The following is a 23,835-nucleotide window of genomic DNA, read 5'->3' on the forward strand; positions in this document are numbered from 1 at the left end:
CTAATATTTACATAAGGAGACTTTGTCAATAAACCACTTTGTAGAAGATACCACAACTAAAATTTCTACTTAAAAGTACTTTATTTTGGAACCAATATGCTGAAGTTAACAAATCCGATAAAAAAAACTTACAAGGTACCATTGAGTTATTGTTTTCATGTGTGTTAATTTCAATAATGAAACAAACATCACAAAGAAGCACTAACTCAGCTTTACCTTACAATGCACATAAACTATTGTGTTTCAATTTCTTGCATCATGGTCTGACTATCTATTGTATTGTCTGTGCTGTTTCCATGGTAATGGGGTAGAGGTTGATTAGACTTGGCATTGAGGAATACAGCTCAACTTGGTGTGAAGCTTTGATAGATAAACCACCCTCAAATTAATGTTGCTTTAGACGTGACAAAACTTAACTCCTTAACAAAAACATTACAAGTCATAAACCTGGTAAACTGTATTGTTAGATTTCCCACATAAACTATCCTTTTACTAACATATCTTGGACAATTAATTCATTACTTATTCTTCAAAAGTGTACTGTTTAATATCAAAGTTGAATTGGCCCTAGCAGGAGATTTCAAATTAATTAATACAATGACTATATTTATCTTGTCTCCTACAATCTTAATTAAACTTCCAAAACAATATCACACAATATGATGAACAGTTCAAACTAAACCTACAGTAGACATCGTATCAGATAGAATCTACTTTCTGATTGGTTAAAGAGAAATATAACTAGTCTTTTGGAATGTGACAACCAATCAATGGGAAGGTAAAGGCAGAGTACTGATATGATTGCATGTCAACAGAATTATTTGTGGTTATTAGAATTATTTGTTCTCTGTTTTGAGAATTGGACATAAATGTTCTTTTACAGAAAAGTTTGTGAACATGTACATTTGCATAACAAAGCTTGTGTGGTTATGTTAATTTTTGTATATATGGACATTTGCATAACAAAGCTTCTGTGCTCATGTAAATGTTTGTTTTTGCATCAAATCAATGGGTAAAACCATTATGGCTTTTAGGGAGAATAGTTGGCAAGCCGGAATGTTTTCTCACTCATTTTTTGTTTCTTGCAAGTTGTACATGGATTTTGTTTTTCTTGTAATTTTTGTAAATTTCAGCCAAGAGTTAGCCTGTTAGTATAAATCAACTGAAATACATTAAGAAGTAATTTGATAGTATATTTCATGACAATGAATTTTTCCTGTCTTGATATTATCAAGAGCATTTACAAGTTCAATGTTTTTGTTCACTTTAATTTTCAACAGTGGAATGCATACTGATTTCCCTCACATATTTCAATTCACTTTTAACTGAGAAATATCACAGCAAACTACTTCTTGGTTCTTTCTGTGTTTGTGTATTATTTTGACATGAATAAAATGAGGCATATATTAAGTAGATTTATAATATTGATAAAAAACAATGGCGTTTAAATCCAACACAAATGTGATATCTGAAAACAATGGCATTATACTTTTTCTTGGTCCACTACACAATTGCTGATATAAACTTAAAGCTAGAGCCATGGGATGCATTTCAGAAAGGAAAGAACTCGTCAAAGTTTTAACATTGGAAAATTCTATTGCTACCAAAATGATATCTTAAGTTTCTTTACAGTACTTGTATCTTTGTTAGAATTTCAAAACTGGGTACAGAAAATTCTTTGACTGGAATCAATCCTGTTTGTAGTTCTACAAATTGAATCCACATTTCATGAAGATAGCAAAATATAATGACTTTAGAACAGCTAGTTTGAAATGATTGTTATGTTTAGATAGGTTTACAATGAGTATTAATTGCATGTTATTTTTTTCCGTATGAAAAGTCACAGATACTAATTACGTAACACTACTATGTGATTACTGCCAGTAGTGGACATCACAAAGATGATGGTGACGTCAATGTTCTCATCCACCTACTATATAGGCCTTGCTCTCTCTCAATTTCTATTAACTTCTCTATACGGCAAATCATAGAATGTACCAACACTGACAATTTCACACTGATGTATGTTCAATGCCAGTAAGTCAGTGTCAGGGGATTGAAATATCAGCCAATCCAAACAAAGTATAACAAACAGAAAACTGGCGTAGGGAACTTGCAAACCGGCCATCTTGAATATCCTGAATGGTGCATCATGGGAAATATGATAAATATGAATTCATCAGTATTGTAGTCAATCTTGTTACATTGTTTGTAACCACAAATAATCTAGTCAGGGTCACCCTTGACCACTGTAAGACATTTATGCTGTTGATAGCTCAGATAAGATGTTGAGATAATTCCACAGTCCTTTGCATTTGAGTATACTCAGTCTGGATTGCAAATTCCCTATTGATAAGCATCACTCGACATACAGCAAAAACAGTTTCCTGATTAGTGGCTAGTCACATGAATAACATGACTTGTACAACAAAATGTGTATGCTTGCACCAAATAAAATCACTTTGTGTTGCCTCATTCCTGCCTCTCAAAAACATTTGTACAGTCTGAAAAATGAGGGTCAAAGTGACAAAAAAATGATACCTGTTTTAGCCCCTACATACACTGATATAATTATAATATCACAATGTATTCTGATGTACTCTATGTACACAATCTTAAAAACAATACCGGTATGTTATCTGCGGGCTATCATGTTGTTACCCACACACGGAATTGGCATTTCGAACTCTGCAAGTAACGAGAAGTGATCTGACTGAAACTCGATATTTGGACATCCCAGGACTTTACTGTCCAGGTACCGGACATCAGTTGGCCCTAAAGCACCTAACACATTCATAGACTGATAAGAATACACGATGTAGTCGATAATTCCTTTAAAATCATACGTGTAATTCGTATAATTCATGAGATTACCCTCGTACGCCCGTCGTAACCTGAACGCATGACAGAGCTCATTTGGATGGTCAATACTGGAAAAGTTGGCAAGGCAGGCGTGGTATTTCATATCTTTGAAATCTTGATGGCTTGTGTGTATCCTGCCCTTTGATAAAAACTCCACAACACCTGCAGGTACAAACAATACAAGAATTGCGTTTAAAAAGAATATCTTTTCTATAAAGACTGCCCTCTAGAGGTTGGAAGACACACTGTCAAGATTGTCCTTACATACCAAAGTGAGACACAATATTCTAGACAAAATTCACAAATTATTTCAATTATTCAACACCTCTCCTCGTCCACTAGCCAAAGTCTTAAATTTGTCTTACAAAGTACCTTTTTTTAACAGCAAGTTTGGGTGTCAATATCCAAAATGCTATGCTATTATGACCAGGAGTTTTGGTGTTGAACAACCAATTTTTTTAACCAAACGTTTCAGTGTTGAACGCGTAAATGCTAAAATTTGTTGCCCAGAGAAGTTAAGGTATCAAACATTGAAATGCTATATGACTTGCTGCCAATTGTTAACTAGTATATATTACATTTTATGTTTTAAGTGATGGCTGGTACAGCCCCTGTTAATGAGCATATGAAACCCCTGTGGTTGACATGCACTACAAACTGTGGTGTTTCCTTACAAAACCTCTGCCTACAAATAATTCTTATTACAATTTCAAATTTAGTTAACTAATCATTAACTTTGGAAACTCTATATACAATGAAAGTGTATATTGTAATTCTTACCTGAATCTGGCAGTGAATTAAGATCTCCACAGAGTACTAATGGAATAGAATTAACATCAGGTGTTGTGCTGGCTCCAGGTCGGAAACTACGACTTGATTCTTCTATGAATTGTTTCAGTTCACTCATGAACATCATGGTCTGAATCAACTTGACATCACTGTACTCTGGGTCCCAGTGTATGTGTACATTGGCTACCACTATAAGCTGACGTTGTGATGGCAGATCACCAGGGTAACCTAGCAATTTACAATCAAATGTTCAATTATAATCTTGTTGTCATCAATCTGTTTGTCTCTACTTGGCTATAAACTGATACTATACAAGTTGACACTGTCACCATAATTCATAGCAAACAATGTTATTGTCACTTGACTGATACAGCTATTTATTTAACGTAGAATACACCTCGGAAACACAGTTCCCTGAAAATCAAACTTCTTCAATTCTGTCCAAACTTTGCCAAATGAAAGCTTGTTTCTGGTCCTTTTGAAATAATAAAAGTTTGGGGTTTCACTGTTTAAGTTTGAAATAATAAAAGTTTGGGCTTTCACTGTCTAAGTTTGAAATAATACAAGTTTGGGGTTTCACTTTTATATTCAAGGAAATCAACAATCTTTATTTTCTTCATAGTTTAACAAAATATTTGGCAGACATGACTACAATGGCTATATTTTAATATCATGATGACTTCTATTTAGTTTCCATGGTTACACTCGTCATTTCCTTCTTTGATTTGGACTGAGAATGGATTGAACAAAGTAACAGAAAAAAGTCGAGTTTATTTTGTAGGCACATACAACATTCACATGCCTAAAACAACATAAAAATTGCCTGTAATTACAATGACCTCTGACCTTGCCCCCTTAAGTCAAGTATTTTCATCATTGAACTTACTTGAACCGTCAAAGATTCCATCTTTGGTTTCTAGTAAGGCAGCAATGCCAATATTATCTTTTGGCATAACACGGTTCAGCATCTCCTCAGAGCCTTCCGCATTGGCCATAGCTATTTGGTTAAATTCTGCAACATGTTCTTTTACTAACATAAACCTACATAGAAACAATTCATACCAATGCCAATGTCAATGTCAGATTAGGGTTAAAATGTGGATGAAAAAAAAAAAAGTTATTTGAAAAAGTTTCAATTAAAGGAGTTTACAAGTATGTAAATCAAACTTCACCATGATTTTCTAATGACTTCCTAGATAAGTTTGACATTCCCAGACTATGAAGATCATTCCAGGAGTGAATGAATTTCAATTTTCAACATGTTATGACTACTTCATAAAGCTCACTTTCCATGAAATTCCAGAAATATATTGGATTTTCCACTGACTTGTGGAAGACATTTGACATTCCATTACTTTCAAGGGCTAACTGGTAGACTACAATGAACCATGACCATTGCTACTCACATTCAATAGTGATAATCCAAAACAAAGAAACATAACTAAAATATACTACTGCTATTACTTATAACAATGTATACTTACTTGCTAGTTCTGTAAAAGATAGCACATCCATCAACAAACTTTCTTTCATGCTCTGTCATTGTTTTAGCTCTTGATTTGGGACTGAAGACCCCTTCATAACCATGGGACCTCAGCTCAGGAAGAAAGAAATTAAAGTATTGGTCTGTTTCCACTTCCTATTAAAAAAAATATCCAGTACTATTTGAGAGAAATATCTTAAAAATACAGTAGTTGCCAAATTACACACACACACACACACACATACTGACAGACACACACACACACACAATGACACACACAGACACACACTCTCTCTCTCTCTCTCTCTCTCTCTCTCTCTCTCTCTCTCTCTCTCTCTCTCTCTCTCTCTCTCTCTCTCTCTCTCTCTCTCTCTCTCTCTCTCTCTCTCTCAGTATCACTAGTTTTCCTACTAGTACACAGTCCATTGTTTTGATTGAACTTCAGGAGATAGCTGTTTGGTAAACATGGCCAATGGGTGATAATGAGAGGGCGTATATTACTAACTATTCTTGGCAAACAACTGTCATGCTACAATGTAGAAATGGATGATGTGAATTACACATCACATATATACTGTATATAATATTGACAGGGACAGTATAGATTACATATCACATATATACATACTATAGACAATATAGATTTGAGGATAGTTGGTAAATTATGAAGAGACTACCTACCTGGAGACTGATAATATCAGCAGCATAGTTGAGTATCTCTGACATGATACCTTTCCGTCTGTAGTCCCAGTTCAAAGCCCATGATGGACAGTAACCGTAAAGTTGTCTAGTCGCATACTTATCACATAGAACATTATAACACATTACACTAAATATACCTAGAAAGTAAGAAAATCAAATATGACACATCAATGAAATGACAGCAACACTTCAATATCTTTTTAGAAGTCACACCAATTTACACATTAACACTCATCAGTATCTTCTTAATTTGGATCTAAGGATCTTGGTATCTTACCTGTTGGTCTTGTTCTGTCTGGTGAATTAAGCTGTACCCATGGCCTACTTGGTGATGATGACGATGGCACTGTGTAAAATAAATCAACAACAAACAAATTTGGTGAAAACGTGACACAAAGAAGACACCATCCTGAAGCTGGTACAGACAACATAGTCAAGTCTTACACTAGGTGTACTGAGAACAAACAATAAACTACTTACTATGTTTCTAATACATTTTCATACAAAAATAATAACTGAGCAAAAATGTAGTTGTCATATCCTTGTAGATTCTTAATTCAACTTTGACCCCAATATCATCTCACAAAGCATACAAATAGAGTATATTGATGTCATGTGAAAAAAAACTGTAAACAAATAAATGTATAGAACTTGCGAAAATGCTTTTGAAAACATGTAAAATCTAATTTGTCTTCTACACAGTTAAAAACTCAGCAGAGTACAACCAGTGTAGAATCTATGTTGTATGGTTTACATGAATATAGTACTAAATAGGTTATGATGCCACCCTCCCCTCACACTTCAGGAAAAGCATTATAACGATGGAAAAACTCTAAAGTAGTGCGACTATGTAATGGTTGCAGCCTTATAGTTTATAGCTCCTACAATTACCCTCAATTGCAGACCTGTACTAAGTCAAGAACCTGTACTAAGCCCAAGACCTGTACTAAGTCCAAGACCTGTACTAAGTCAAGAACCTGTACTAAGTCCAAGACCTGTACTAAGTCAAAGACCTGTACTAAGCCAAAGACCTGTACTAAGTCCAAGACCTGTACTAAGTCAAGAACCTGTACTAAGTCCAAGACCTGTACTAAGCCAAAGACCTGTACTAAGTCAAAGACCTGTACTAAGTCCAAGACCTGTACTAAGTCCAAGACCTGTACTAAGTCAAGAACCTGTACTAAGTCCAAGACCTGTACTAAGTCAAAGACCTGTACTAAGTCAAAGACCTGTACTAAGCCAAAGACCTGTACTAAGCCAAAGACCTGTACTAAGTCAAAGACCTGTACTAAGTCAAGAACCTGTACTAAGTCCAAGACCTGTACTAAGTCAAAGACCTGTACTAAGCCAAAGACCTGTACTAAGCCAAAGACCTGCACTAAGTCCAAGACCTGTACTAAGTCCAAGACCTGTACTAAGTCAAGAACCTGTACTAAGTCCAAGACCTGTACTAAGTCCAAGACCTGTACTAAGCCAAAGACATGTACTAAGCCCAAGACCTGTACTAAATCAAAGACATGTACTAAGCCCAAGACCTGTACTAAGTCCAAGACCTGTACTAAGCCAAAGACCTGTACTAAGTCAAAGACCTGTACTAAGCCCAAGACCTGTACTAAGACAAAGACCTGAAGCACTGAACCCTGGGAAAGACATGTGACATATAATATAGTATATAGTATATGGCCCATGCTTATCAATTACATCATACAATAGACACCAATCGACATAACAAAAGATTTCATTCAAATGCAGATATATGCAAATGACTTCTGAGATTGGGAGATTACCAATGTGATGATTGTGTCAAATTAAACTTTTGCTCCAAACACAAACTTTAAAACTGGACTTGAAATTTTCGACTGCACACTTCAGTCTTTGTCAACAGATTGGCCTAATATGGGGTCATAGGTCACAGTCAATGTCATGATTGTTAAGCTAACAAATTCAAAATCCTCACCTGCTAAATTATCAAGCATATAGGTAAGCAATCTGAAGGTGCCATTGGGTTCACTATAAAGACTAATTATATCAGATGACAGTGGGTTGCCTTTTAATCCCAGTGTCTGTAATTGAAATAGTCTTCCCAGTTCATATGGTAAAGCTCGAAGACAATTGTTGTTGAGCAAGAGTTCCCTGAAAAATAACATGAGTACAAATATTAATTATTCTTGGCTAGAAAGAGTTCAATGAAAAATATCACAAGTATAAATATACATTATTCCTGGCTTATTGACTGATTTATGTAAATTACTTTTATACATCGTTGCTGTTTCATCATTAGTACTAATTCACTAATTATTATTGTCCAATTAATGGATTAAACTCTAGGGGTGAAGATGTTGTCTGGCAGAGTTATAAATAATCTTGGTCAAGAACAAAATAATAATTTTATGAAATCATAATGGTTTCACTGATAAGGTAACACTAACGTACGACCACGGTCTTTTAAAAGGCCATGCTTCAATCCTTGGTCATCACATTAGTGTTAATAGTATCTTAATCAGTATTACATAGGATTATTGTTTTGTTTGGGACCAGCTCTGTCAAACAACCACGTTATACCTAGACTTCAAACCTAATCTGAAGTTGGAATTTAAACAATAATGAAATAGTTCCATTTTGCCTTTTATACACACAGACACAAACACAGACACATACATAGACAGACAGACAGACATACACATAGACACACAGACATGGACAGACACAGACACATACATAGACACAGACAGACACGGACACAGACTGACACAGACACAGACACAATGGACAGACAGACATACACATAGACAGACATGGAGACACAGACACACACATAGACACAGACAGACACGGACACAGACAGACACACATAGACAGACACATACAGAGACAGACACAGACAATGGACAGACAGACAGACACACGCACGCACACATGCACACACACACGCACGCGCACACACACACACACACACACACACACACACAGAGAGACTAGTGCTAAACAAGAGACTGTTTAGGAACACGTTAGTCCTGTATGTACACATACACATATACATGTAGTTCATACTGTTATCCAGCTAGTCCTAGTTTTCTATTGAACACAATTAATAGTTACTCCATGGTGGTACAATTTTATATTTCTATTCACCACTTCTATTTTGTCTGTTTCGTCAAAGTACAGTGTAGACATACATGTAGATGCTGGTACATACCTATTGTTAAGGTAGTCTATGTATTTACTATATTATAACTATTTACATATCAGTATTTCATTTCTTTTAAAAGGTATAGGTGACATGACATGCCTTGTTGTTTGACGACAAGATGAATGAGATGTTTTCCAATTTTTTATTTTCATTTACATATTGGACAAGTCAAGGGGTAGGCTCACTGAGCAAGAATGATTAAGATTTTTCATTTTTACAGTATGTACTGTCACCTGACTTGCACTTTATTAGGAAATTTTATTACAATTTTTTTTTTCAATATCTGCCTTGAGCATTAGATGACTGTTTTTTGTTTTAATCTTGGTTTCCAGACAAGTTGGTTGACATTTTCAGACAATCTTAAAAGACATACAGTAAACACAAATAATGAAGTATTGTTGATAATTTACATAACATTTTCAGTTATCGAAAGACAGAAATTAGGCAGCAGGGTTGGGGGACAATATATCTGGAAGCAGATTGGCAAAACAGGAAATCAAGACACAAAGTCAAACTTCAGTAAATTAGGACCTTAAATGACAAAATGTCATCATGCAAGATTGTAAGAGTTTGTTGGGGTATTACTTGTACTAGTGCAGTGTGTGTAAGTGTAACAGACACAGTGCAAGCATTAGTAAGGATACCCTGAGTACCTGTTTACATGTCACTGGTTTCTGTTATTTTTATATACGTTTATCTTAACAGTATATTTCATACAAAATTACCAATCTGAATTCACACAATTTTGGTCTGTACAATTAGACATTATTCATATTTTCTTTATTCCGCTGAGGAAAATATGAGTAATCTAAGGGGCCCTGTCACTACAAGTTACTAGACAAGTAGTGGCAAATCCTTAGGTCACGAGTATTTTCCGGCTGAATAAAGAAAAATATTGGGGAATGATATAGTTATATACCTCCTCAATAATATTTAACGAAAAATCAGGGAAAAATAACGACGATTTAGAACGTTTTGACTCGTATTTTCAGCTCTGCAAAACCAGTGATGTAGACATGGGTTGTCGTGACATAGAACAACCAGGGTATATAATCCATATTTTCTGTTCAAAGACAATAACTTGGTTTGAATGTCTTACCTGAGTTGGCTCATGTCTCCCAATTCAGCTGGTAAACTCCGTAGTTTATTGGATGAAAGATCCAAGAATGTAAGGCGGTTCAGCTTTGCAATGTCAGGTGGAATTCTGGATAAATTATTATCATTCAAATATAGCGCTGTTAAATTTTGAAGCCTCCATAGTTCTGGGCTTAAATTACGTACTGTACCTGCAAGTATTCAAGCAAAATATAATTTATGGTAAATATTCAGTCATTTCTGATCAAAATATAGCATTGATGAAGATCAATATTTGAAAAGCACAGTTCCAAGTAGGATTAAAATTGGTAAAATCAGTTGTCTACCAGAGCTATAGAAAATGTTGGTCTCAAACAAAAGAATAATGCCAAGTAATCCTTATGGCTACACTTATAAGATAACATTTAAGTGAGAACCTGGGATTGAAACCTTGGCCTTTAAAATTCCAGTCCTCTATTTATACTATTTCATCAGTGGAGTTCAAAGGATTACATGAAATTATTCTTTTGTTCTAGACCAACTATTTATAAACTCTACCAGATGACTTTATTTCCACACCTACACTTTAACTCTTTCACCACTATTCTCCCCATGGGACTGTATGCTATCCACTAGGCCCCTCATTAGCATACACATAATAAAAGTTTGAGTGAGTGTTATGTTATCAAATTGATATAAAAATACTTAGAATTGCCTAATCTTTGAAAATTATGTATCATTTTAAAGCCAAATAAATTTTCTACATTACACTTCCAATTACACACATCCAAACATCAAATATACAGCTAGAATTTGGGTTAAAATGATAAAATTTCGTTAAAAAAACTGTGTGTTGCTTATTTATTGTCATATCACAAATAAACAATACATTTATATCACAAATAAAATACAAAATACCAACATTCATGTTCCTACAAAACTAATATATTCTGGTTGTATGGTCAAAATGGGCGAAAATTTGATAAAAAATGTTATTTTATGTCATAACAATTTGAACGAAATTAATTAACGGCTCACTAATCCGATTACGACGCAATAGTCTGTGCCGCACCGGCAATGAAAGTGTTCTAAAATATCTGAAGTTGTCACCTCAATACCTTTTGAAAAGTTAGTTTGAGTAAATATAATTCATTATTTGACAGAACAACAAAAAATTACCACTAAATTTATGCCCAAAATAAATAAAAAATGACCACAAGTTCGAGGTATGCGAGTCCGAATCGGGATGCCAAAGTGGCGCTTTTTGCCGACATGCTCATCCTCAAGAGCAAATATACAGTCGGAACTTTGAACTAACGTCGCGGCAATCTGATCCCTACATAAACTGTTTTGAGTTCACACAGCCATGTCCTTGTATAAAACAATGTATCGACAGTCAAAATTTATTGAAAATTTCTATGAACAGCACCTTTATTTAAGTTGTAAACGATGTTAGGGGAGACAGTTTTGCTTCGGCCATGTTGAAATTTTGAATTTTACGCTGAAAATCACATGTAAAAAATCCGATTGGAAAATCGCCCCGATCGTGCAAAAGTTTCCCTCCACTGACCTGTACACAGTGAGTGTGTTACTACAAGTCATTATTGAGCCGTAACAAAAAGAAATAAAACGAAAATAATCCATTTTATAGCCAAAAATTACAACCAAGACGTTAGTATGGGCGTCGGTACCTGTCACAAGATTGCGTAAATTTGCCGACATTCAAAAATTCAGACGTAAATTGCTGCCGGCAGCTCAAATAGACTGAAGCGGGAATTTGATGCTTACACACGAGTACAATGTGTTCCCACAGCTAAACACTTGCATTCAACGATGTATTTCGAGTCAAATTCTGTCGAAATATCCAAGGACAGTGCCATAATTTCTATCGTAGACCATGCTATGGGAGCCGTTAATTACCTCCGCCATGTTTAAATTCGATTTTGTTGGCGAAAAACGCACATAAAAATTACGATCGCTCGTTTTTTGGGCCGTACTCGGTTACTGTTCACTGTCACGCATTCAAAATGGCAGTATAGATAAACAAGGCTAATACGCATGTGTGGAACTAGTTATGGCAGCAAATTTTGCAGCAATAGCTGCAGTTGAACGGTTTTACGGCGATGAAGGTGAATGAACTTTGGCGTCCCGGTATACCGGGTTCTCGTGGGCGCCCTAGCGCGTCCCGGTATACCGGGTTCTCGTGGTGAAAGGGTTAATCCTCACCAATCATACAATGTAAGTCTGTAAATACTAAATAACAGAACTCATCTCGCCCATCTCATATCACCTTGCACTGAAGTGTTGGTGAAAAAAATTACATAAAGAAAACAAAAACACTACATATGATTTGCTGGGTTATGAAATACCACTGTGCCGATAAAACATGGGAGTTATTGAAATGTTCAATTACAAACCCAGTGGGAACAGCAGTGAAACTAGTTCAAAATCCCAAATCAATATCATCTACTTACTTTTCATCCAATATAAACATAACAAATTGTGAGTAAATCATACAAATACAATTGTATTTCACTTTCAATATTTTATTATTTTATTCGAAGCATTTCACTGAAACATGTACTTTTCTGAAATTGTGTATTTCATATATATATATATATATATATATATATATATATATATATATATATATATATATATATATATATATATATATATATATATATTTTTTACATGTATTTTATTAAAAGAGTTACTGAGTTGACCATATTATATACATAGAATAACGCGATATTTGTCCTATTTCATAAAAGGCATGGCATTGTTATACAGTATTGATCACAAAATCATTAACCAAACAAACTGACCACATATTTTTCGAAATATAATTTCAGACATAAAATATTGTGAATATTATCATAAATATAGCATACATATAAATACTGGTATTAATTAGTTATTGTATAACATCCATGGGTTGTAATCAACATGAATGCTAATTTCTTGTGACATTAAATTGTCACTAATACTAGTGTTTTCTCTACAATTTTATTTACAACCACCAATAGTGGAGTTTACCAACTAAAGACCAGAAGAAGGGAGAATCTGGGGTGTGATTGGGGGTGTGTGTGTGGGGGGGGGGGGGGTGGGGGTGGGTGGGGTGTTGGGTTCAAACATGATTTAGAATGAGTGTCACCATTTAAAGTGGATACACTGAAATGATAAGAGGACTTCCTTGTCACCACAGATACAATGTTATGAGAGAACTTAAATTTGGGTAGCACACACAAAATAATACATTACAGGAGAATGGGGCAGTTCTCTCTCTTTTGACATATTTTCCACAAGACCAGCCTAGCAACCATCATTCATAAATTTTGGAGGCTGTCAATGTGACAAATAAAGATCTTAACTACAATGTAATCCCCTCCTTCCCAAAAAAGGGAAGTCCTATCACAAGTTTTACTATGTTTACATTATTACCATAAGTATTCATTTCATATTGAATTGACTGTTTTATCAGGTAATATTATAGGAAAGTGGTATAATGTTTGAACCCAACACCCCCAACCACACCCCAGATTCTCCCTTCTTCGGGTCTTTAGTTGGTAAACTACACTATATCCCATAATAGTCTTATTGTCTGCATTTCAAACAGACTAACATGTCACTTACCAATCTTATTAATTAATCTGTCACTTACCTGTTATTTCTAATTCCAGCCAAATGGATGGTTTACCTTGTGCTATATCTTCAGATGACATAATCTTATAGGCCCGCCGAGGATTCGGCGGCTCGTATTTTTCTTTAGGCATTGTTGCGGCCTTACCTGTTACGAAAAGAAAGGCACTGTGTTAACAATGATACATGGAGTATATATACCAACCGTCTCTATCCAATGTTCATACTAAGGTTTAGGAAAACCTGTGGCTAGATTTCAATGCCAGGTATCACATAGTAAGTTCCAAGGGATATTCTAGTTATAACAAGAGGGACCCTACATGTACAGTACTGTTCTTACAAATTGTAACAAAATCACTGACAACTACTACTATGTTTACATTACTATATTTGGCTCAAGTCCAAATAATGTCATTAAAAGTAGGTCACATATTATATGATACAATCATACACACTTCAAAAGTCTACATCCATGACCTTTGTGTGACCCTGGCGTAATGTCAGGTGCCATTTAAAAAAAAAATTATTGTAAACATGTTGTCACATGTGTAAATGTTATGTTCCTAACTGCAACAATACCTCTTCCAAGAACAAACACTTACATTTTTATTTGCTCCAAAAGCAAGCCAAGATATTGAACAGATTTCAAATTATCATTTTCATTGAATATTTCTTTTTGTGTGCTTCCAGAAATGCCTGGATGTATGCCACACAGACATATTTTTCATATCTACAATGTATGTTGAAGATCAAGGCCAATACAGTCAATATTGTCAACAGGAAGTACACAACTCCTCATAACATGGTGTGAACAGTTTGAGTTCAATATTTGCGTAAAGTAATAAAACTTTGGAATATTTTCAGTCAAACCCGTCTGATAAACAAAACACAAAGATGACAAGATGAATAAGAATGCACATGCTACATGTATGAGTACGACCCATCTCCCCTCCCACAAGTTACGTATCAGTAAGACCCACCCCCTCCCACAAGCTACATGAGTACGACCCATCTCCCCTCCCACAAGTTACATATCAGTAAGACCCACCCCTCCCACAAGCTACATGAGTACGACCCATCTCCCCTCCCACAAGCTACATGAGTACGACCCATCTCCCCTCCCACAAGCTACATGAGTACGACCCATCTCCCCTCCCACAAGTTACGTATCAGTAAGACCCACCCCCTCCCACAAGCTACATGAGTAAGACCCACCCCTCCCAGAAGTTACGTATGAGTACGACTCACCCCATTCCACAAGCTACATTTTGTACATGTAGAATATATTTTTCTGCTCACATAGCGAAAACTCATACATATACATTTGTAAGTGCTTGCTGCTGGGATGGTGCCCTAAAATAGACTGTGCTTTACAACAATGTCATATTAATTATATATTTTCATTTAATTTCATGAGTTATATACAAAATTAGCAAATATAATCACCAAACTATGACCCTTAACATTTGAAGACCAAACATCCCTGCAGTATTGTCATGTCAAACTGAATGTCCAATTTAATCATAACTAAATTATGTAACTAATACCATTCTCAGCAAATTTAACCAAAATTATCAATATTATTATATAACACTAGTGTTAATATATCAATTATTCACTTTATAGATTAATTAAAGCACCTAATTATATAATAACATTTCACAACAGTAGTATTTATTTTACCTGTTACAGTTTTCTCTATTCTATTGTACTATTGGAATAAAAATTATTTTACTTTACCAATAATGTGCAATGTACATGTTTTGTATATTGCTAGCAGGATGGCTGACCTGATCAATTTGAAGTTGGACAAAGGTCAAAGGTCACAACCATGCCAGCAACACAAATGACCAAGTAAGGCATACAAATCAATATTTAGAAAAAATAATATGAAAAGAGTTTGTATTTTCATTACATTCATAATTTTGAAAGAACATGACTTTTTAAATATTTGTGTCATATTTGAGACAACCTTAACATCTATAGGGAACTTGAGGTTTTACTAGTGATCTCCACAGGAAAACATTGCAGGATGCGAGGGCCTAATGTAATTTTTAGTGCCAATTTGGTAAAATAAAAATACAAGCGACCTATCGGTCAGAATAGCTCCGCTGTTTTTTTTTTAATTTAATTTTTTATTTTGGTGACATGTAGAAGTGGTTCAGGTCTTCAGCTCTTCACTATGCAGTTTTGTTTTAGCGATGCAATAAAGTGGTTAGTGGTTTCATATGATGTCTCACTATAAAACACATTTTACACAGAAGTTGGTAATGTATTGTACTTTTATACCATAGTCACCATTTTATAACAAAAATCTACTGTTATGAAAAATTGCACAAAATCTCAGAAAAAAATGACTGGGAAATGCACACAAGAAAAAGAAAAAAAGAGGATTTTGAGGTTGGCTATAAATAATTCCAGTGTCTTACAGCTGTAACCCTGGAAAATTTTAATGATGAATGAAATAAACTAGGGATCTAAAATAATTTTGAGGCAATTTGAATTTCAATTTTCTAACAAATTTACAAAGTCAACAACATTCAACTTGTACTAGTTGTGGTAGATATATATAGGGAAGAAATGTATTAATCGCCATCTTAGTTTCCGTACGGCGACAATCTCAAGTACCCGGAAGAGAGTCATTCTCAGCCATACGTTACAGTGGTAACACTCGTTCATGTTCGGTTACCTTTCACAAAGAAAACACAACGAAATGGTTGAAATGATCTTTTTTTTTATTTCTTTTCATCACAACAACAAAATCTGCGTGATCAAAAGTGTTGTAAACTAAACCAGAAAGAATTATCGGACTGGCTAAACTTCCCGGTGAACTGGAGTAAGGTCCTACTACTTCCAAGTAAGCCTCGATAGTACTATAGTGCGTGAGAAAATCGTCTCAAACTAGCGATACAACTTTCAAAATATAACTTGACATGTCTTCATTTGTTAGAGTTATACAATTCAAGACGCGTTTTCACTCGAAAACAACAATTCTGTGAATAATGACACTCTGAACGCAGCGATTTCTCGGACGATGTTACCACTGTAACGTATGGCTGACAACGACTTGCTTCCGGGTTAGTCCCTCGTGCATACGGGTGGATTGTCGGCGATTAATACATACATCGTCTGATATTTTAATTCACAGTGTTTCTTGTGACCGGCGCCTGTCAGCAGACTCTGCCATTTTTTTCATCATTCCATTGTATTTAAACCTTGTACTTGACATTTCGCAATATTTATAATTCTCAACAAAATACCTCAACATGCCTCACTTCGCTCGTACTCAAAGCAGCCCCGCGCGTAGTCCTGCTTGCATACGGAGGAATTCGGGACTCGATTCTGACAATTGTCCCTCCCCCTCCGGTGTTTAGAGTCAAGTCAGTAATACAGACTCGTGCACCCGATGACTACCCCGCGCGGTATGATCACTGACACTGATGACATGATGAGAGAGAACCTTTTCGGATTTACATGTAAAACGGGGAAAGATACGCAAAACATAATGCAAAGTCTGAAGCCAAATTAAAGTTGTAATTATTTTAATTATTTTTACTTGCCAAATATTTGCATTTTGGAAAGGCAAGACACGTTCATGTCGTTTAACTTTACATGTGAACTGTCGGCCATAACTTCAACCGCATGCCTGGCATGCCCTTCCTTACGCAAGTTGTCTGAATTCTGGTTCACTGTCATTCCAAATTGCACGACAATATAGAATTAACCACAAGTTACATGTTATCTGAAAACATCACACTTTTATAGTGGGTCTGAAGTGTGATTTTAGTGAGTACCAAGAACGTCCTGTGTTGATACTCAAGATACTTGCTGTGGAAAATCGCTCGGTCGAATGAGGTCACCTTCAGCTTCTGGTCGAATCAGGATAGAGTATGCAAATGAGGATGTTGCGGACTGGCTGATTATGTATTTGAAGTTTACAACCCTGTTTCGAACAAACGCTTGTCATTTGGGCGCCCAATGCGTAGAATTATGACTATAGCACATATTACATTGCTTGTTTGACGTCAATAGTGTCTTTTGAAAAGTGGCAGTTTACTTAAAGTCTCGTCGACTGATTTCCAATATGGCGTCGGTCATTATGCTCATTAACATATTCATTTTTTTTTCAAATTACAAAAAAAAAATCATAAAAAATAAAAATGAGGATGTGCTGACTTGAAATTAACAAATCTGAGTAAGCTACCCCCTGCGCATCAACACGCCAGATATCAAAGCAATCTAATAAGAGGTTTTCAAGGAGTTGATGAAAATGACATTTTATGAAAAAAAATCATAAAAAATTGAAAATGGCACAGATCAACTTGGCATGAACAAATCTGAATAGCCTCCCCCCAGGGAACATGCACACCAAATATCGAAGAATTCCGACTGTCACTTTCGGAATAGATAGTAAAAATATAAAAGTTTGACGGACACCTATGATTCACTCTACTCTCTATACCTCAATACCCACCTATACCTAAAGCTACGCTTTCAGCTTTCGCTGACAGCGGAGCTAAAAACTTGATTTCTCATCATTTTCTACAAAAATTATCTCAACACAACAACAAATAATCCCACATGCTCTTCTTTTGGTCTCAAGTACAAATGGTTGTCATGGTCACAGAGCCCTTGAGTGAAATGTGTCCAATGTGTTACAAAAAATGCCCTCTTTTTTCTTCTTTTTCAATTTCATCCTTTGAATAAATGTACAATGTATAATAAAGAACTGAATTCAACCTGCCAATCTTGTATTAGGTAAACAGAGCAAAACAATGTCATCAGAAAAGTGACAAATGTTAACATTAGTTTTTTCAAAATTCATTTGTACAGAGTTTTGAGGAAATAGACAGATACAAAGTATTCTGTCAAATAATACTTGAATTATCCGTTCTAATATGTGATAAGGTCCACCCAGGCATGTTATTTCTGTTGAACTTCTACAGTGATGTGAAGAAAACTTATAAATATTTTGTCAATTACCAGAGTTCCCCACAGGTACATGTATGGCTGCTGACCAATCACAGGCTAACAGCGAAATGATGGAAAACATATAAAATGCTTAGAAAATAGTGTTTAACAACGAAAAAGTCAAACTACACTGTACATGTACCTTTAGCGCCATAAAATATTTCCAGTATTATAGTAAATAAGTTATTGATAAGTTTTTGAACAACTACGCATACATGTGGTCCAATTATACATTTTCCCCTTCATACATGTAGTACTGGTTACAATCTAAAGTGTAAATAAATACAACATTATTGTTGCAATTTTTGTTGCCATTTCGGCGACATGTATGATGTACTGTACATCAAAAATCACTGCATGCTAAGCACAGGTTCATAGTGGACGTACAAAATGTAGCACAGTACAGTATTTAAGTAAGGGACGGTCCCACAATGTCACACAACCTCAATAGGCAAACATTGTTTGTTTAGGGCAAAACCTCCCTCTCCTACATGTTTGTAAATGAACATTCACAAGTGTGACATCACTTGTTTATATATGATGTAAACCATGATGAGAATTGTACTAGTCACACCGCTACCACTAAGATCAATGCTATATTAAAACATAATGGTAAATATAAAGTTCCAACCTTATGAACCTCTTTACTGAGATGATGATAAACACATCAAAATACATGTACTAACTCAGCACCTTTATCAACATCTCAGTAGTAGACAATACAGAACCTGTTATTATCACCAGAAGTGCAAAAATTAAGTTCAGCAATTGCACTGATGCTAGTCATCACCCCCCACAAAAAAAAAAAAAAAAAAAAAAAAATTGGTAATGATTAATAGAACAATGGGGAAGTACACTTCTAAGTGCACATCATTGTTCCAAGTTTGATCAAGATTGTCAATTGCCTGCTGTGATACAGCACTGGAACCATGACAGCACAAAACCCATTTCTATGCAGTACACCTAGAAATGTCAAAACCCAGGTCAGGTAAAATTGCTAAATACAACATCCATCCTAATGGAACATCTATATGGTTTCCAGGTTACAATTTCCTATCCATTAGATTGTCCAAGAAAGACAATAAAAGTTACCATGGTAACCCATTCTCCTATTCACACTGTTCATCAAGCATCAGGTAGATATACCTACACAAATGTCCAAAAGGAAATGCTTCGGTTTCAAACCATTTTTAATATTTTATTGACAGATTAGTTCCTAAATGAAATATGGCAACCTACTAATTCATGTCTCAAATTTTTGAATGTAAACGTACATACATGTACAGTGTAGGACACTCTTTTATATGGATAATTCAATCCTTTGAAATATGCCTTCTCCAGAGACATCCATAAAGGAACCACTTCTATTCTGAATTACTGGCGACACAGAAAGCTAATTTACTAATTGTTGCTACCCTCTGCAAATTCCCACATTTAATCTGAATATTTTCCCAGGTGAACACTTTGTTCTCCCTCTAGCAAAAATCAGTATTATGAGCACACCAATTGCAATACTTTGCCATCTAGCATTTCATAACACATCTATGAGAAATATTACCACATAAAAATGGCTTTTTATCTTTAAGTATACTGTGATGTTCCTAGTTGTAGCAAGTGAAGATTGTAGTTGAAAAGTCCTATTTTTATACTTTATACTAGTTGTGTGATATTGTTTAGTTATTTCTAGTTGTGTGACATTATTTAGTTATTTCTAGTTGTGTGACATTATTTAGTTATTTCTAGTTGTGTGACATTATTTAGTTACAACAATTTTCAGCACATAAAGTCAAAATTTACCTTGTATTGTAGAAAGCTTTTTATTGCAATGAAATCTCATATTATTTAATGTTTGCTCATAAATTGCCACTAAATAAACAAAACTGATTGAATTTGGTCACAATTGAATCTTTTGGGCACATGGTTGATTTAAAGAAATGTTTTTTTTTTATTCTAGTCAAACTCCAGTGTTGTCCCAAGAATTGTATCACAGGAAGGTTATTAAGTTTGCAACACTTGCAGAAAATGTCAGGTGATACCAAGAAAAATGCAGACCCCCTTGTTTACTTTGTTTGGTACCCCTTGTTTACTTTGTTCAGTGAGACCACTCCAAATGAATTACCTATCCTTTCACACTACATCAAAACTAATGTTGTAACTTTGTGAAAATAATTGTACATATATATCTACCTGCAACTACATATACTTTACAAATATGAACGCTAACCAGTCCGTTAAGCTAAGGTACAAAGGACACATTGAAACCAATGGGACAGTACAGTGGTACTCATAATATTACTAGAATCAATTGTTACTGTGGGAAGCTGAAAAGAAAAACTAAGCCATCAGGAAAAATAACACCTACAAGTATTTAATTGTGATAAAACTGAAAAGATTTGATAAGTTGTAGATAAAAGTCACTTAAGGTGTTTAGGTGTAGGGTGTTTATTTACATTAAAAAGCAATTACATACATAAATAAGATACATGACAGTGATGTGTGTGTGTATGTATGTATGTATGTATGTATGTACATGTATGTACACTCACTGTCGCAGTTTTCAGACAGGGTCATGTTATTTGACGATTACTATTGGATAAAAACTGCAAAAAAGTAACAGCCATCATTGCTGCTTATACATTTTCCTTTAGGGTCTTTTTCAACGAGGTTTAAAGTCAGAAGTAACTTTGCAGATGACGTAGTCCTCAAATTTATAACTCTACATTCATGACTTAGAATCGGACGACAGTATTGGTAACCGGACACGACTTTCCACATCGATTTACGTATTTGTCGCGTAAATTAAGAATTTTGTCTCTCCATTTGATTTAATTATTGGGCAAAAACATTGGTTTATTGTGGTATTTTAATCACTGTTACACTAAAGTTGATTGTTTTTGCAAAGGAAATATCATGAACACTGTTCTACTTCCGAATTCGACCTGGGATTCAATCACAGTTCATGGCACCGCTTGGTAGTCTTTGTCTTAGGCGCGAAAACGTGAACACTGTCCGATATCTGAGACACTTCTTTGCTCCAGATATGTAACACATTTTCGTTCAAAGAAACATCAAGATTTCATGGAAAATGTCTTCTAGTTTGACCGGAGCACTGAGAGAAAACTATGACTGAATATTTGTAGATTTAAATAAGAACGAAATGATATTCAAGTGATTATGTAACATTCCTGCGTACTTTGCTGTAGCGTAAACACTGGCAACTAAGGTAGTGTTGTTACATACAAATGTAGTGTAACTTTGTGATTGCCATATTAGTGCTCTCAAAACCGATACCACAAGATTAGTATTGAATCAAAACTTTAGTATCGCCTGATCTTTCGTACGAATGCTTGAGCATGATAATATGGCAGTTCCAGAGAAAACGGCGACGATCGCGGGACGAGTCGATATCTGTCCAAAAACTACAACTGTGAGTGTATGTATGTATGTATGTATGTATGCAGTGTTTTATTTAAGGGCGGTAAGTAGGTAAAATCTACCGGGGTTCCCACATCATTTTACCGGGGTTCCCCACCTAAACTATGATACATTGCATGGGAAGCACTACCAGTTTTACCTCTTTCCCCCTATCTGTTACCGGGGTTCCCAAACCTTAGCAAAAACACTGCGTATGTATGTATGTATGTATGTGTGTGTGTATGGATGTATGTATGTATGTATGTACATTGTATGTATGTATGTATGTAGGTGTGTGTGTGTGTAATATGTGTGTAGTACTAATATAATATATTATATACACACGTATAATAATGTATACATACATGTATAAATACATTTATCAACATCTTGTATTTTCTCTCATTTTCTCCATTTCACTATGATTGACACCAAAACCGTATAGTTAGTATACAATTTAAAATAAAACACCACGAAATATTGGGATTCACATAATATTGTCTTTACGCATTGTGAATATGTACGATCAATGTTTAAAGGAACATTAAATCGGTAACTGCAAAGAACGCGTAAAGTGTTGGCGCCAAACACACACGCCTCTTGAAATAGAGGTACGGGCCTGTTGGGGAAACCCCAGTCGTTTGATCGTACCACGACCAGGAAACACGCTATCTACATTTTAATGAGGTCATGATCACGTTAGAACTCGACCAAACACTCCGACACGTTTAGTTACTATTACGAGTAATCCGTACACATTTATATAAAAAACACGCACCGTTTGTTACGAATCACAAAAATACGTAATAAATTAAAAGAAAAATTCCAAACACGACTAAACTGATGCATGTTGCTACTCGACAGAGAGGTAAATTGTATCACAATGTGTAACATTACACTCATACGAAACCCCATAGACAAAGAATTGGTCACACACGGGGGCTGTAGTAGTAATAGCTAATACTACGAAATGGCTTCACAAATATCGAATGTATAATGTTACAATCTCGACGTTTAAAATACGCCTTTCTCTTTCGTACATTAAAGATCAACAGCGTGAAATTATATTATGTGAACAAAACATTAACTTTGTGATATTCTAATAATGATTAGGCCAGCATAATGCTCTTTTAAGTATTATTTTTTCTCGATATTCTTGACAGATTGGCCATCCTATTACTCGCTTAGAACCATTTTCGATTTTACCGCGTCTTCTTCTGCGATTTTAAACGGGAAAGCACGACAATGTACAAATAAATTTTGTACGGCACTGAAAATTTACACTCTCTCTACTTACCTTCATTGAATTGATATAAGGGTTGGACTTGGCGATTTGTCAAGATTCTGTGGCTAAGTTGGAGAAAATACTGAAATCAGCAAGAAAATCCAACATGGCAGCCAAACAAAAAATATCGGGGATTTACCCCTACTGTAGCATTTGTAACACGGCTTCTGATTGGTCAATTTGCTAATTAATTGGAATAAATTATCGCAAAGTGTCAACATTCGGGGACTCTCGCAGGCTCGTACCAACTTTAAAATAAGGGGCATTTTGTAAATATTTTTTATCGCTCGAGATTTGAACAGAAAGATTTATTATTTATACTAATAGAATTGTGAATACAAATATTTTGAATTTTGATAAATTTTACCAAAAAGGGACATGAACTTAGAGATCATTAGACACTTGAAATATCATGTTCGGGAA

General features: G+C 35.1%; 1 protein-coding gene across 1 annotated transcript; it reads right to left on the reverse strand.

The window, feature by feature from the left end:
* Positions 1-62: 62 nt before the first annotated feature.
* Positions 63-23,519, reverse strand: LOC144452296 (CCR4-NOT transcription complex subunit 6-like). The gene is made up of 10 exons (XM_078143365.1): positions 23,425-23,519; positions 13,765-13,890; positions 10,126-10,312; positions 7,794-7,969; positions 6,114-6,182; positions 5,816-5,973; positions 5,136-5,290; positions 4,538-4,692; positions 3,643-3,879; positions 63-3,024 (listed from the first exon to the last, which is right to left on the reverse strand). The coding sequence occupies exons 2-10, from the start codon at positions 13,874-13,876 to the stop codon at positions 2,636-2,638; spliced, it is 1,638 nt and encodes a 545-aa protein (XP_077999491.1). The 5' UTR covers positions 13,877-13,890; positions 23,425-23,519; the 3' UTR covers positions 63-2,635.
* Positions 23,520-23,835: the final 316 nt, after the last annotated feature.

This window comes from Glandiceps talaboti, chromosome 22 (genome assembly GCF_964340395.1).
Source record: "Glandiceps talaboti chromosome 22, keGlaTala1.1, whole genome shotgun sequence".
NCBI lineage: Eukaryota > Metazoa > Hemichordata > Enteropneusta > Spengelidae > Glandiceps > Glandiceps talaboti.

Excerpts from the sequence above, each read along its gene's own strand:
- LOC144452296 (XM_078143365.1), bottom strand. The coding sequence starts at position 13,876 with ATGCCTAAAGAAAAATACGAGCCGCCGAATCCTCGGCGGGCCTATAAG. Across the intron at positions 10,313-13,764 it reads GCTGGAATTAGAAATAACAG|GTACAGTACGTAATTTAAGC; the intron begins GTAAGTGACAGA and ends GAATACTTGCAG. Across the intron at positions 4,693-5,135 it reads ATCTTTTACAGAACTAGCAA|GTTTATGTTAGTAAAAGAAC; the intron begins GTAAGTATACAT and ends GTTTCTATGTAG.